Source organism: Neoarius graeffei, chromosome 6, assembly GCF_027579695.1.
Source record: "Neoarius graeffei isolate fNeoGra1 chromosome 6, fNeoGra1.pri, whole genome shotgun sequence".
Lineage (NCBI taxonomy): Eukaryota > Metazoa > Chordata > Actinopteri > Siluriformes > Ariidae > Neoarius > Neoarius graeffei.
In genome coordinates this window covers 96,123,873-96,140,711 of record NC_083574.1, presented here as the reverse complement: position 1 = coordinate 96,140,711, position 16,839 = coordinate 96,123,873, and the positions used below count along the sequence as shown (strand labels likewise).

General features: G+C 44.7%; 1 protein-coding gene across 4 annotated transcripts in view; it reads right to left on the bottom strand.

The window, feature by feature from the left end:
- The window catches only part of nedd4a (NEDD4 E3 ubiquitin protein ligase a), a 145,624-nt gene that overhangs the window by 29,993 nt on the left and 98,792 nt on the right, over positions 1 to 16,839 (bottom strand). For 3 of the 4 annotated variants that reach the window (XM_060924203.1, XM_060924204.1, XM_060924201.1), the window contains 4 exons: positions 8,106 to 8,269; positions 2,756 to 2,870; positions 2,428 to 2,580; positions 47 to 112 (listed from right to left, as the gene is read on the bottom strand). In XM_060924203.1, coding sequence (XP_060780186.1) covers positions 47 to 112; positions 2,428 to 2,580; positions 2,756 to 2,870; positions 8,106 to 8,269 — 498 coding nt within the window. The remainder of the gene's footprint in view (positions 1 to 46; positions 113 to 2,427; positions 2,581 to 2,755; positions 2,871 to 8,105; positions 8,270 to 16,839) is intronic. The other variant, XM_060924202.1, reaches the window with a different exon arrangement.

The window sequence follows — 16,839 nt, the reverse complement described above, 5'->3', positions numbered from 1 at the left end:
AATTAAATGACAAAATTATTTATAATTAAAATGAAAATCATCTCACCACAGGATGGACGGGATGTTCCTCTCCAGACAGTAACGGCGCGCTCCCTCTCCGTCTGCCATGACCCTGTGGTTAACGTGAGCGAGTGCGCACACACAGACAGACAGACAGACAGGGTTAGGAACCGAACAGAACGTGTCCAGTAAACACACCCAGTGATGAAGATGCGAGTCTAATCCGAGGTCCTCGTCATTCTAATAAACAGCCAACTTCTGTCCAAAGTGCCGTATTTAATCTTCAGCGTGATTTGTGTTTGGAATTAATGCGGATAGTTTAATTTCTGAATCTCGATCTTATCTCTGGTTTGTTTTGGTTGTTAAACTGGTGCGGGACGGTCGCTATGTTTACTGCAATATTTCTGACATTTTAAACTATTTTGTATAAACAAACAGGAAAAATGTCAGACAAAATAGGAGACAGCACGTCCTTACTGACCGAGTGGGAGGGCCCTTACTGACCGAGTGGGAGGGCCCTTACTGACCGAGTGGGAGGGCCCTTACTGACCGAGTGGGAGGGCCCTTACTGACCGAGTGGGAGGGCCCTTACTGACCGAGTGGGAGGGCCCTTACTGACCGAGTGGGAGGGCCCTTACTGACCGAGTGGGAGGGCCCTTACTGACCGAGTGGGAGGGCTCTTACTGACCGAGTGGGAGGGCCCTTACTGACCGAGTGGGAGGGCCCTTACTGACCGAGTGGGAGGGCCTTTACTGACCGAGTGGGAGGGCCTTTACTGACCGAGTGGGAGGGCCCTTACTGACCGAGTGGGAGGGCCAAATGTACAGCACAACTGTGAGCCAAATATTTCCCCGTCCAGCTCTCCCACTCAGTCAGTAAGCGTTTTATCATATGACCTTCTTTAACTAACAGACAGACACCGTGGAAAACGATGAACAGCGGTGTGCGAAAAACAAACCAATCAATTTTTATTTGATTGACAGCAAACCGTTTATGCTGAATCACATTTACACACGTTTCAAATAACAGTGTGAACTCTATAAAATACCCCGGAGTTTACTGTTCTCTCAAAACGAAAATGATATTAAGATGGCCTCGTTCGTAAAAGTCCGTTCAAACTCGGGTCAGCTCATGGAGAGACGCGTCAGTACAGCCCTGTTAAAGCTACACAAAATAACTGATTTGAAAACAAAATAGAGTCGAGTCAGTTTAATCTCCCTCTGACGACGACTCGATAACAAAACGCCGGTTTTTTCGGAATATGTGATTAACATTTTTCAAAGCAAAATGAAAATGGTGGAAGCGAAGGGAAACGGGTCCGGGGCCGGATTCAAAAACCTGTATCTGCCCAGTCATGTGACTTTTCCCACTGGTTTTATTAAGAGTGCGTGCGCGGGTCTGTACGGGTCACATGATAACATCCTCACCAGAGTTCAGGGAGATACTGACAAATCAATCAAACAAAATCCAATCTCTGTTGCTGATAAATCGAGAGAGAGAGAGAGAAAGATGGAGAGAGAAAGAGAGAGAGAGAGACAGGCAGAGAGAGAGAGACAGACAGAGGGAGGGAGAGAGACAGAAGGAGGGAGAGAGAGAGACAGAAGGAGGGAGAGAGAGAGAGACAGGGAGGGAGAGAGAAAAGGGAGAGAGAGACAAAGACTGGGAGGGAGAAAGAGATTGGGAAGGAGGGGGAGAGAGAGAGAAAAGGGAGAGAGAGACAGAAACTGGGAGGGAGAGAGAGATGGGGAGGGAGGGGAAGAGAGAGACAGAGACAGAATAGAGATGGGGAGGAAGGGAGAGAGAGACAGACAGAGGGAGGGAGAGAGAGACAGAGGGAGGGAGAGAGAAAAGGGAGAGAGAGACCGAGACTGGGAGGGAGAAAGAGATGGGGAAGGAGGGGGAGAGAGAGAGAGAGAGAGAGAGAGAGAGAGACAGAAACTGGGAGGGAGAGAGAGATGGGGAGGGAGGAGAAGAGAGAGAGAGAGAGAGAGAGACAGAAAGAGAGATGGGGAGGGAGGGAGAGAGACAGAGAGAGACAGGGAGGGAGAGACAGATGGAGAGAGAGAGAGCAAGAGAGAGAGAGAGACACGGCGAGGGAGAGAGGGAGAGAGACACGGCGAGGGAGAGAGGGAGAGAGAGAGACAGACAGAAGTGTGACGGGAAATTGTACAGGATGGATGAGATGATGAAGAGTGACTGATGTGAAAACCAGTCTCCATGTCTTCACTGGGCAGGTTTTGGTTTGTTTGTTTGTTTGTTTATTTCACTGTGTGTTTGTATGGTTGATGTTTGTTCAAATGTCCTAATATTTTTGGTCAGGGTTTCATTTCCAAAATTTTAGAAATTACCTTGGGTTTGAGAAAGGTGCAATTTTAATGAACGGTGTTATTATTGTGTGTGTGTGTGTGTGTGTGTGAGTGAGCTCACAGGGACAGAGGTGCGTCTCTCGCTGCCCATCTGTAACCTGCAGAACTCCTCAGAGAACGCCGTGTAATCCAGCGGTGAGTGAGGAGGAGGGGGAGACAGCGGATTCTGACTGCTGTACAGAGTGCCTTCATCCTCCGTGATGATCTCCCAACTCTACACACACACACTATACTGATCACACACACACTACACTGATCACACACACACTACACTGATCACACACACCTAATGTACATGTTTGAGATGAGCTTGAGAATGCACGTGCTTATGTGAGTTATAGAGGACTCTGTGTGTGTGTGTGTGTGTGTGTGTGTGTGTGTGTGTGTACCTCAGGCGACTCTCTGCGCTCGCTGTTCTCATCGTGGTCAGAGATCTGTCTGCGTGTGATGAAAGGGAGTTGTACATGTGTACTCTGCCTCTGTTCCGCCTCTCTCTGCACATCCCTTAAACACACACACACACACACACACACACACACACACACACACACACACACTTATTTTCACTTCTTTTTCTTCCGTTCAGTGTAATACAGTTTAGAGTTAATTGCAGTTCGAGTTATTCGAGTTTACTGACTTTATCCTGGATGTTAAATAAGCTCACGCCTGTCCCACACGCTGATCACAGAACCGCCTGAACAAACTCCAACTCCGTCTCAAATCACGCACTTCTACAAATCTACAAACCTTTTCAATCAACTTCACAAACCCCTGCTGTAACTTTCTACCGTAAAGCCCCAGTTTCCTCAATCACACAGATCAGTAAACCATTTTAAAAATGTTACGGTATATAAAGATCGCAGTTGTCGCATTAAAGCCTCAATAATGACACAAAAGTTTTAAACAGAGCCTCATCAACTAATGTTTCTGCTTCTGTACAGAAAACACAGGAGGCACGACATCACTAAACGCTTTTAGTACGCAGGCGAGTGTGTGAATATCAGTGATGTAGTTGAGTCACTCAACCTCGAGTCAGAGTCAAGTCCAAGTCATTAAAAAAAATAATAATTTTGAGTCGAGTCCACTATTGATCCGAAGTTGAGTCAGAGAACAAATCTTCACCTGCACCATGTGACGGTGTCTGTTTATTAATACAACTGAAGACGGTAAACAATCCAGAACGGCAGGTAAAATCGTAAAACGGTGAAACAGGCGAAAGGTCAAGTGAGGCACAAACAGGCTATCATAGACTCGGCAGGAAATCAGGGATCAGGAAACCAAACAAGGAAATAAGGCTCGGTAATGTGTCAGTAACGCATCTCAATACTTCGCAAAGTAAGTGCGTTTTCACAGCTTTTATATTGGTGCACTGATTGCGCCTTAATCCTGTGCAGGTGTGAGTCGTTTACGGCGAGAGAGTCCGCTGGGTGCGCACACGCTGTCCGGAGTGCGCCTGAGAGTCTATCTGATGCACGCGCCAAGGTGCGCAAGTGTGACATTCTTGCACGAAATTATTACAAAAATTAATGTAGATATAAATATCTTATGCCAAATTGTTATGGCATGTTACAAAAAAAGAAGAAAAAATATCAGGGTCCTCGTCTCCAATTTACGAGTCCGAATGCAGTTAATGCACAAGTCCGAGCCATTGGTGCCCAAGTCCAAGTCGAGTCACGAGTCCTTAAAATCAGGACTCGTGACTCGACTTGGACTTGAGCAACTGCAGGACAAGGCTGTAAGGACGCACCCTTCCCACCTACAGGGGGCAGTGTTATACACAAACCACACATCAGGACTCACTCAGCCACCTTTTTATTCATAGAGGGGTGCCAATACATTTTACAGAGCATCAATCAGTAACTGTAGACCTTTTTACACGGGCAGTGGGAACAAGATCAGAAACCACTTTATTATCTTCTCGCTGCTCGTTTCTGTTTAAATGCTCGGTGATTCGGGGAAAACTGATTCACTCCGAGTGATGAGTCATTCAGGGAATGAATCGACTCTTTTAGATAAATTTTAAATTGAAAAAGCAAAACAGTGATCTGGATCTCAGCACAACTGCATGAGGGTCAGAACGTCTTCTTTAGTCCAGTTCTCACTGCGGTTGGTTTGGGAATCGCTCGACTCCATCGCTTAAAGACGGAGAAGTTTGACCAGAACCGGATGATAAATGACCCGGATGAACGCTACCACGCACACGTAAGCCTCAGATTATGTTTAGATGGTAAGCGGGAGCAAGTTGTGCCTGGAACATGTTGTTCAGGAACAAGCTGCTCCCACCGGTGTTAGATAGTTCCAGAACAAATCGGGTTTAGACGGGCGGTTGTTCTGGGAAAAACCGGTTCCGGTCCAAGTGCCCATGTGAAAGCAGCCCAAGAAACCGCAATATGAAAACATATAGTCTTCTGTCCTGAAGATATCAGAACACAAAGAGGTTACCAGCTATTGTTTCATATATGGGGGATGGCCATGGCCTAATGGTTAAGAGAAGCAGCTTTGGGACCAAAAGGTCACCAGTCTGAGTCCCTGGACCAGCAGGAATGGCTGAAGTGCCCCAGGAACTCCCAACCGCAGGCTGCTCTGGGTACACTGTACATCTGCTAAATGCCCTTAATGTAATGTATATGGGGGCAACCATAGTCTGAAGGTTAGAGAAGCAGGCCAAAGGGACACCAGTTCGATTCCCAGAACTGGCAGGAAAAATTGCACAAGGAACAATATGTTCAGGAACAAGTTGCGCCCACTGGTGTTAGACTGTTCCAGAACAAAGCGTGTTTAGACGGGCAGTTGTTCCAGGAAAAACTGGTTCCGGTCCAAGTGCCCATGTAAAAGCAGCCCAAGAACCGCAATATGAAACCATATACTCTTCTGTCCTGAAGATATCAGAAAACAAAAAAGTTACAGCTATTGTTTCATATATGGGGGATGGCCATGGTTAGAGAAGCAGCTTTGGGACCAAAAGGTCACCAGTTTGAGTCCCTGGACAAGCAGGAATGGCTGAAGTGCCCTTGGAACCCCCAACCCCAGGCTGTTCTGGGTACATTGTACGTCTGCTAAATGCCTGTAATGTAATGTATATGGGGGCAACCATGGTCTGAAGGTTAGAGAAGCAGCCCAAAGGGTCACCAGTTCGATTCCCAGGACTGGCAGGAAAAATTGCACAAGGAACAATATGTTCAGGAACAAGTTGCGCCCACTGGTGTTAGACTGTTCCAGAACAAAGCGTGTTTAGATGGGCAGTTGTTCCAGGAAAAACTGGCTCCGGTCCAAGTGCCCATGTAAAAGCAGCCCAAGAAACCGCAATATGAAAACATATACTCTTCTGTCCTGAAGATATCAGAAAACAAAAAAGTTACAGCTATTGTTTCATATACGGTATGCAGGATGGCCATGGTTAGAGAAGCAGCTTTGGGACCAAAAGGTCACCAGTTTGAGTCCCTGGACCAGCAGGAATGGCTGAAGTGCCCTTGGAACCCCCAACCCCAGGCTGCTCTGGGTACATTGTATGTCTGCTAAATGCCTGTAATGTAAATGTAATGTATATGGGGGCAACCATAGTCTGAAGGTTAGAGAAGCAGGCCAAAGGGACACAAGTTCGATTCCCAGGACTGGCAGGAAAAATTGCACAAGGAACAATATGATCAGGAACAAGCTGCGCCCACCGGTGTTAGACTGTTCCAGAACAAAGCGTGTTTAGATGGGCGGTTGTTCCAGGAAAAACTGGTTCCGGTCCAAGTGCCCATGTAAAAGCAGCCCAAGAAACCGCAATATGAAACCATATACTCTTCTGTCCTGAAGATATCAGAAAACAAAAAAGTTACAGCTATTGTTTCATATATGGGGGATGGTCATGGTTAGAGAAGCAGCTTTGGGACCAAAAGGTCACCAGTTTGAGTCCCTGGACAAGCAGGAATGGCTGAAGTGCCCTTGGAACCCCCAACCCCAGGCTGCTCTGGGTACATTGTACGTCTGCTAAATGCCTGTAATGTAATGTATATGGGGGCAACCATGGTCTGAAGGTTAGAGAAGCAGCCTTGGGTCACAAGTTTGATTCCCAGGACTGGCAGGAACAAGATGTTCAGGAACAAGCTGTGCCCACTGGTGTAAGACTGTTCCAGAGGAAAGCGTGTTTAGACGGGCGGTTGTGCCAGGGTAACTGGTTCTGGTCCAAGTGCCCATGTAAAAGCAGCACAAGAAACCGCAATGCGAAAACAAACTCTTGTCATGAAGATGTCAAAAAACAAACAAACAAAAAATCACAGGTATTGTTTTGGTCTGAAGATGAGAGAAGCAGCCATGAGCCCGAAGGGTCGCTGGTTTGATTCCCAGGACCGGTAGGAAAAATGTGAGAGGAGTTGAGTGAATGAACAGCACTGTCCCCTCCCTCTGTATCATGGCCGAAGTGCCTTTGAGCAAACAAAGGCTGCTTCTTCTTCTGTATATTAGTCTTAAAGTGCATATCACGGGTAAATTCAGGAGCAAGATCAATGTAATTCTCCTATTTTATATTAAACTTTGGTTAAATATCTGTCATATTTTGCATTTTGTGCATTTTTTTTTTACCTTGCGCAATACCAGAAAAATTCAGTTGAAATCAAGCCATTTGAGGTGAATTGGTCCGCCTCTGAAAAAACTTGGCATTTGGATTTCCCGGGAAACATTGATTTCCGTGACGTCGCGTGCGGGACGCCTCCTTCTGAATCCTACGTCAGCGCTGGTTTGTTTATGAGAAAACGACCTGGTGGTTTTCTGCAAATTTCTTCAACGTTATCGCGTAATTATTAAAATGGTTAACAGATGTATCGTAGGAGGGTGTAGCAACACCAATCGTGATGGGATTAGTACTCATCGTTTCCCAAAAGACCGGACAATGAGAGAGAAATGGGAGCGCTTGGTCTACACAGGCTGTGCACTGAAACCGTGCAAAGCTCGCGCAGCCTGCTGGCGCTTCCGCAGGTGACGTCACGAATCTGGCTCCAGACTCGCTTGGGATTTTTCCAGACGTGTTTTGTTATTTTATTTTTTTCTGCTGTAGACAGATGGCCTTGTGCAAAATTACCCTTCTGGATGAGTGTGTAAAGGGACATACTTTCATATAAAAAAAAAAACACAAAATTGGCCCTTTAATAACGAGCTGTTGCTATAGAAACAGTAACATATTAGAATGAGCTTCTGTACAGAAAATTAATTAACATGTTCTGAAATAAAGCAACTGAACTGCACTTGGTCTCGTCACTGCGATGGAACCATCAAGGACATCCTGATGGGTTTGTACATGTATTTTTATTTTTTTTTTAACCTGAATCTCAAAAATCCTGAACTAGGCCTCGTTAACAAGCCACTGACTATTTCTGAGCGAGTATAAACACAGGTACTCGAGGAGAAACAGGAACCTCGTACACATAATAATACGAGTGAATAATTTAAAAAATAAAATTAAAGCCAATTGTGTGAGCTATAAAAATGGTACTAAAAGGTACTTTTCCTTGTCACTGGAACGGTACCATGAAGCGTCCACTTTTTGTACTTTGAGTGTGTGTGTGTGTGTGTACCCTTTATTATAATAACTATACATTCTCAGCTCAAAGATACATAATAAGGAATCAAAAGATGTCCGCTTGATTAAACGGTACTATCGCAGTGTCTAGGAACCGTACCATTGAGTGTAAAAAGCTCCTGTAATGTCGAGAACTCGGATGTTCCTGTATGTTACTAGGTTATGTAACGTGTTATTACTGGATGGTGGGTCTTTGCCACTGTGTGCTGCGGTTCTCATGGTTGACGTAGTAGGTTCTGCCGAGGTTGTCCTGCCGCTCCTCCCAGCCAGGGGGCAGCACGGGCAGCTGGGGAGGCTGGCACGGCCCGCACACATCCTGACTCTCCAGGAACTCCCAACCGGGCTGTGAAATAAAACAAAACAAAAGAACACCAGCCAGTGAATTACACTCCGCTCCACACAGGAAACACGAACAAAGACAGCTGGACACATCTGGGACGTTTATCAGAACAAGAACAGACTGAACGCACATCAGTACTCTTCCGGGTTTGCGCACAAACTATCCACAATGCACTGCGCTCAAAGATTCCCAGCGATTCGTACGTTCATTCGAACAAAACATCACACAAACAGAAAAAAAGGCTTTAAAAAAAATTAAAGGAAAAAAAAGACTGCTTCACATGCTTGCTTTTTTATGCATCCAATTTTGCCATTATTATTAAAGGGCACCGAGAACAATGGGGAGTCAGACAACCATATACTTGGGATGCAAGCGAGACATTTTTTTTTTTAAAGATTTTTTTTGGGCTTTTTCACCTTTATTGGATAGGACAGTGTAGAGACAGGAAATGAGCAGGAGAGAGAGAGACGGGGAGGGATCGGGAAATGACCTCGGCTCGGAATCGAACCCGGGTCTCCGGATTTATGGTATGGCGCCTTATCCACCTGAGCCACGATGCCCCCTCAAGCGAGACATTTCAAATGCGAGGTCTGCATATTTCCCATGTTCTTCCTGAATCTTGTCAATCACATTGCTGTCAAAAGGGACAGAAAATTCAATTATGTAAATGACTTCATTGGCTTTATCAAAAAGGACAAGATCAGGTTTGTTGGCCGGAATTTTGCGCAGGCTGTATATAGGCCTATTCCAAAGACGTTTAAAATCAGCATTTTCCATGACGCCCTGTACATGTTCAGGGTCATACCATGGATGGACCTCGGAGTCAAAACCACAGGCATGGCGAAGACGGTAGTAAAAAGAACGAGCCACGCCATCATGTCATTTTAGATATTGCGTTTGTGCCAAAGCAGGGCATCCACTGATGAGGTGTTGGACAGTCTCATTAAATTCATTGCATAATCTACATTTAAAATTCACATTTTGCTTTAAAATCACATTTTGGCAATTACGAGTGGGCAGTGACTGGTCCTGGGCTGCAAAAAGAAAGCCCTCAGTCTCACTTTTCAGACCAGCCGACTTCATCCAGGCAAAGGAATCGGTAAGATGACTGTTCTGTTCCGCACACTGCATGTAGACACGATGCAGTGGTTTCTCAGAAAGCCTCTCCTTGAAATACCGACTCTGTGCTGATTTGATGTACGACTTCACCTGGTTGACGCCCATCTCAGTACCATCCAGCAGTACATCACCATCAATAAAACCAACATCAAAATTGAGATTTTGTCCAACAGCCTTAGCACGCTTAAAATAGCTGTGGAATTCCTTGCTTTCATCGTGAGTCTTGACGTGCTTCACCAGAGGATCATCTGACAAATAAATGTGAGCAAAAGTGCACACTAAAATTCTATCATGGAGAGCTTCCACATTAATCAAACCTCGACCTCCAGAATTGATTGGCATATATAAACGATTGAGAGAGGAACGAGGGTGGTGAGCTCCATTATCGGACATGATCCTTCTAGTGAGGCGGTCAAGGCCCTGAATGTCTTGTTTAGTCCAGTCCACTCCATTATTATTATTATTATTATAATAAAAACTAAAGTTTGTTTTTTTATTTGACCATTTCTCATTGTTTTATATTGTTTTTACTTCTCAATGTAACACGATCAACATTAAAACATTCATGTTTATCTCTCAAGTTCACTTTATCTATCTATCCATTTCATTTTTCTCTTCTTTTTCTGTTTGTTTATTTATTTATTTAACATTTATATTCATGTCCGGCGGCACGGTGGTGTAGTGGTTAGCGCTGTCGCCTCACAGCAAGAAGGTCCGGGTTCGAGCCCCGTGGCCGGCGAGGGCCTTTCTGTGCGGAGTTTGCATGTTCTCCCCGTGTCCGCGTGGGTTTCCTCCGGGTGCTCCGGTTTCCCCCACAGTCCAAAGACATGCAGGTTAGATTAACTGGTGACTCTAAATTGACCGTAGGTGTGAATGTGAGTGTGAATGGTTGTCTGTGTCTATGTGTCAGCCCTGTGATGACCTGGTGACTTGTCCAGGGTGTACCCCGCCTTTCGCCCGTAGTCAGCTGGGATAGGCTCCAGCTCGCCTGCGACCCTGTAGAACAGGATAAAGCGGCTAGAGATAATGAGATGAGATGAGATATTCATGTCCTACATCTCAAACGCTTAAACCCCTCACCTCGTGAGCGATTGGGGTCCAAGCCCTACGCAGGCACGTTTTCCGATCACGAGATTACAAATTCTGTACTTTATTTTCATGTGTATTTGGATGTGATTATTTTTAGGTGGAGAGCAGGAATATACCGGAATTATGACGTGATGACGAGGATCTCTGTGGTTTCAGTCCTGTCAGTCATTTTTAGAGATTTTCAAGTCATTTTTCAGCTGCAGGAAATAACCGCAGGTCATAACCATATAAACTGACACAGTGGTAAAGATTGTCAAAAAAAAAAAAAAGTACTCAGATGCCAGAAAAGCTCTTTATTCTTTCTTGCGCAAATCTGAAATGGGGTTTGGTGGAGTTTCGAGTTTAGCGAATGAGATAATCGTGCTGCTGGGAGACTTGCAGCCTCTGCACACGTTATAGACCAAAAATCTACGAAAGACCAAAATCAACAAGCTGTTACACAATTACAGCTCATCAACAAACTCTACACAATGACCGAGTGTTCATCTGAGTAATATTTTCATTTCTAATCATTTGCTTGTGTGTGAGAGAGACAAACACACACAGATACAGAGAGAGAGAGAGAGAGAGAGAGAGAGAGAGAGAGAGAGGTGCTTGAAAGTTTGTGAACCCTTTAGAATTTTCTATATTTCGGCACAAATATGACCTAAAACAACATCAGATTTTCACACAAGTCCTAAAAGTAGATAAAGAGAACCCAGTTTAACAAACGAGGCAAAAATATTATACTTGGTCATTTATTTATTGAGGAAAATGATCCAATATTACATATCTGTGAGTGGCAAAAGTATGTGAACCTCTCGGATTAGCAGTTAATTTGAAGGTGAAATTAGAGTCAGGTGTTTTCAATCAATGGGATGACAATCAGGTGTGAGTGGGCACCCTGTTTTATTTAAAGAACAGGGATCTATCAAAGTCTGATCTTCACAACACATGTTTGTGGAAGTGTATCATGGCACGAACAAAGGAGATTTCTGAGGACCTCAGAAAAAGCGTTGTTGATGCTCATCAGGCTGGAAAAGGTTACAAAATCATCTCTAAAGAGTTTGGACTCCACCAATCCACAGTCAGACAGATTGTGTACAAATGGAGGAAACTCAAGACCATTGTTACCCTCCCCAGGAGTGGTCGACCAACAAAGATCACTCCAAGAGCAAGGCGTGTAATAGTCGGCGAGGTCACAAAGGACCCCAGGGTAACTTCTAAGCAACTGAAGGCCTCTCTCACATTGGCTAATGTTTATGTTCATGAGTCCACCAGGCTTTCGTCTAAACTGGGGAACAGGGGCGCTGCGCCCTCTTACTCTCGGCGTGCGCCCCCTTACCGAAATGCCGATTGAACCCCAAGTCACATATGCTACTGCACAACATGCAATCGTTCTCAAAATGATTTTTTCTCCGTAAAAACATCCCAGCAACACCATGTGACAATGTGTCTGATCATCAAATACGTTATAATTACTCCAAAAATATTCCGATCATAGTAGATACACCGCCAGACGGTGCAAAAACAATCCGAATTGGCGTTTTCCAGACTGAGGCGCCATGTTGTTTAGTTGCTTACTTGTCGCGGCTGCTCTCGCGAGATTTGACATGGGTTACATACAAGGTCAGCTGACTTGTAGAGCGAGATTTCTCGAGACTGAATGACCTTTCACCCACCAGCGCGGGAGCTTTTGACAGTAGTAGTTCGCGAGTTGTTTTTGTTGACACTCGGGCATTTAAAGATGTCATCCCACGGCACAAAACAGAAGAAAGCCAAAGACTGTCCGGGGCAGAAGATGATCACTTCTTTCTTTTTCAATGTTGACAGAAAATTTGTTACAATTTCCCTCTCAGATAGCCTCAGAATGTCCCATTGTAGCCTCAATTTTTCAAAGGCTTCGCACGGCGGAGGGGGGGACGGACAACCGGCACCATCCCCCCTGTCGCTTCGCTCCCTCGCCATGGTGAGCGCCCTCATACTAAATTTTTCTAGAAAAAACCCTGAGTCCACCATCAGGAGAACACTGAACAACAATGGTGTGCATGGCAGGGTTGCAAGGAGAAAGCCACTGCTCATATTGGCAACTAATTGCAATTAAATATTATACTTATCGGCCTATTAGCCATGTTGAATTTAGTTCGTTTGGTCCACAGTAGGCGTCGCTTATCCGCGTGATCTTCACGAGACTTGTGCAAGACAGCCAGGTGTCAGCGCCGCCATTTTCGAAAACTGTTTTCCAAACGAAATATTGCACAAAAACGAGTTTAAATGATGATTACTGCCTACTTTTTTCTTTTCTTTTAATAAATCTTATTAGATTTTTCGTTCACATCTAACAATGTCTCACACATACATTGTATAAAAATAGAGAGAATCTTATTAGAAAAGACAGTTGGTTGTCCTACACAAGGTATGATGAGAGCAACAACGAACTTAGCCTAAGCCAGAACAGCTTCTATGAACTATAGTTAACCCTTAACCCTTTCCACTCACCGTAAACATTCCAACCGTTACTACGTACAAAAAAAAAGGGGGGATAAATAAATAAATAATAATGAATAAAAAAGGGTCAAAAAGGGGGGGGGGCATCTAGTCACTTTCTGGGTGGATAGTAGTTCTGTTCAAATATTCCAAAAAGGGTTGCCAGGTTTTGTAAAAAGCATCATCAGAACCCATTCATTCTCATTATCTGTAGCTGCTTTATCCTGTTCTACAGGGTCACAGGCAAGCTGGAGCCTATCCCAGCTGACTACGGGTGAAAGGCGGGGTACACCCTGGACAAGTCGCCAGGTCATCACAGGGCTGACACATAGACACAGACAACCATTCACACTCACATTCACACCTACGCTCAATTTAGAGTCACCAGTAGAGGTCTGCGCGGGTCGGATTTTTCAGTCCCGCTCCCGCCCGCACCCGCATTGTGCAGTCCCGCTCCCGCAAAGAATTATGATTTTCAGTCCCGCTCCCGCCTGCCATATTTTGTCCCGCTCCCACCCGCAAATCCCGCATGATGCAGACGTTCGCGTTATTTCTCACGAAAGTTCTTGTCTTGACACAGCGTGATGGTGCCCCACCCCCTACTTTGAGTGGATTTGAGCATAAATATCTACAGCTCACGTTCACGTTTGTTATTATTTACCTTGTTTCTGAATTCGGAATGTTGAAATGGCAACATGTAGACCTAATAATAATAATTATTTAAGTAGGCTAATCATTTAAGTATGCGCTCTCCCGTGGTGCGTCTCCTATGAATAATTAGTGTGAAAGGAGAGATGGATCGCACTCTTGAACTTATTCTTTTAGTTACATTTCTTTTCAGTTGTTTTTAGCAGCAGAAGGAGACAAACGTTTCGGCTGTTGCCTTCGTCAGTGTCTCTAATAATAATAATAATAATAATAATAATAAACAATAAAAAAAGACAGGCAAGCATGTAATTCCAAGTGGAAATTTGGTATATTTATTGTTCAGCCATACAAAACATTAGGCTAACCCAGTTTACATTTGTAAAGCATTTCTAACTAGAATATCCTAGTATGTCAGAACCTTTTGGCACTTATCACAGCAAGCAAAGGGCAGCTGATTTCCCTCCGCGTCGTACACGAGTGAGAATGATTTCCAAATGTCCGATTTCAGGACTCTTGACTTTTTAACGGTAAATGTACCTCTTTTTAAAGCAGCACTTCCTTTTGAAGCACTGTGAGCTTCAGTAGAGGAGCTCTGCTCTTCTGCCATGACCGGAGATCTCAAACACGGAAGAGCGGAAAGGAATCGGAAACGTACGAGAGATATTTATCCTCTCCTGGATCAGAATCAGAATTCTGATGACCAGCTCATCTAAGGTGTCATTGAGGCATCATGTTAGTGTGGGTCACTGGAGGCTGGGTGTGAACGGCGAGTCATTAGAGTGATCAAAGGATTGCCCGTTAGGGTGATCAATGGCAATCTGACTCTCTCTGCAAATGTAGGCATCTTAAAATGTTTTTATTAATGCCAAATAAAATATCCAGCACAAATTATATATGATAGACATAAATTAATAATTTATAAATTTTATTTTAAACACGTTTTTAGCTAGCGGGACTGCAGCTTATCACCGCTCCCGCCCGCATTGTGCACTCCCACTCCCGCCCGCAATGAGCTTTCAAAATTTGTCCCGCGCCGCACTGCTTTGCGGTGGGTCCCGCGGGACTCCCGCGGGAGTGCAGGGCTCTAGTCACCAGTTAACCTAACCTGCATGTCTTTGGACTGTGGGGGAAACCGGAGCACCCGGAGGAAACCCACGCGGACAACATGCAAACTCCGCACAGAAAGGCCCTCGCCGGCCACGGGGCTCGAACCCGGACCTTCTTGCTGTGAGGCGACAGCGCTAACCACTACACCACCGTGCCACCGGTGGAAGAACATGTTTCCATTTAAGCAAAATAACGCGTCTAGCCAATAGGGTTGTAAAGGTCAGCACTCGACGTTTGGACACAGGGAAATTCGGTGACGAGAGTGGAGGAGAGCCAAACAAGGCCGTGCAAGGCTCCGGGTTAAGATCCACATCAAGCACTGTTGCAAGTGTGTCAAATATTTGGCGCCAAAAGCCAGTGAGGTTCGAGCAGGACCAAAACATGTGGGTGTGATTAGCAGGTGACTGCTTACGTCTATTACAATGGTCACTGGTGCCTGAGTAAATCTTCGCCAGTCGGGCGTTTGTGTAGTGCACTCTAAAAAGGACTTTACATTGTAATAAGCTGTGCTTGGCACATATCGAGGACGTATGAACTAGGTCAAGGATTTGATTCCATTGATTGTCCGAGATTGGAGCTCCTGTCTCCTGCTCCCAGGTCTGCTTCAGTCGGGTTGTTTGGACAGGGTTAAGGGAGCCAATGGAATTGTAAATCACAGAGATGGAGCGCTTTTGTGCAGGATCGAGGGTGAGCAAGGAATCGATCAGAGACCCGGGCGGGTGGTTGGGGATGTGAGGATAGGAGGTTTGGACAAAGTGCCTGGCTTGGAGAAAACGACAAAAGTGAGAGTAAGGTAATTCAAACCTGACTGCGAGCTCTGTAAAATCAGTAAATACATTTTCTTTGTACGGGTCTTTGACATGTAATAAACCTTTGTTTCGCCAGATGATAAAAGTAGGGTCTGATCAGTAGGGTGGGAATCGATGGTTTTTAACAACCGGGGCTAAAGTTGAAGGCTCGTTCAAGCCATAATGTTTACGAAATTGATTCCAAAGTTTCAGCGAGTTGGTAACAACAGGGTTCTGCGAGATGTTCTCGAGGGGGAGCCGTGCGGTACGGACGGACTGTAAAGAAAACTTTGAGGACCATAATTCTATCAGCGCCCACAAGGGGCCTACGCCGGCTCCTCCATCAAGCCAGTGACTAATTTTGTTAATGTTGCATGCCCAATAGTATTGAATACACTACCGTTCAAAAGTTTGGGGTCACTCTGAAATGTCCTTATTTTTGAAAGAAAAGCACTGTTCTTTTCAATGAAGATCACTTTAAACTAATCAGAAATCCACTCTATACATTGCTAATGTGGTAAATGACTATTCTAGCTGCAAATGTCTGGTTTTTGGTGCAATATCTCCATAGGTGTATAGAGGCCCATTTCCAGCAACTCTCACTCCAGTGTTCTAATGGTACAATGTGTTTGCTCATTGCCTCAGAAGGCTAATGGATGATTAGAAAACCCTTGTACAATCATGTTAGCACAGCTGAAAACAGTTGAGCTCTTTAGAGAAGCTATAAAACTGACCTTCCTTTGAGCAGATTGAGTTTCTGGAGCATCACATTTGTGGGGTCGATTAAATGCTCAAAATGGCCAGAAAAATGTCTCGACTATATTTTCTATTCATTTTACAACTTATGGTGGGAAATAAAAGTGTGACTTTTCATGGAAAACACAAAATTGCCTGTCTGGGTGACCCCAAACTTTTGAACGGTAGTGCAAGATTGGGTGGTGCAAGACCGCCCTGCTTTTTGGGAAGTTGTAAAACAGCTTTACTAATTTACTAAAAGTACATCTGCCTACTTTTTTCAAACTTTCCTGATCGCTATCAAGACAAACAAAACTTCCGGCTTGATCACGTCAGCATTCGAAAGAGGGCGCGTGCGTCTTTTGACAATGTCGGCCGATGTTGGTCGCTTTGATTTCCGCTGTACGTTTTACTTCCGTCCTACAATGTCTCGCACAGGTCTCAACGAATCCCGTTTACGACCATTGCTTTGACATACGGACTGATATACATATGACAGAGCATATTTCAAACACTCAGAACTTGCTATAGCAGCGACAAAATAGCGATCAAAAATGCATTCCGATATTTAATAAAATGAGAATTTGATAATTTAATTTAGTTCTCCTTTAAGGAAGTAAA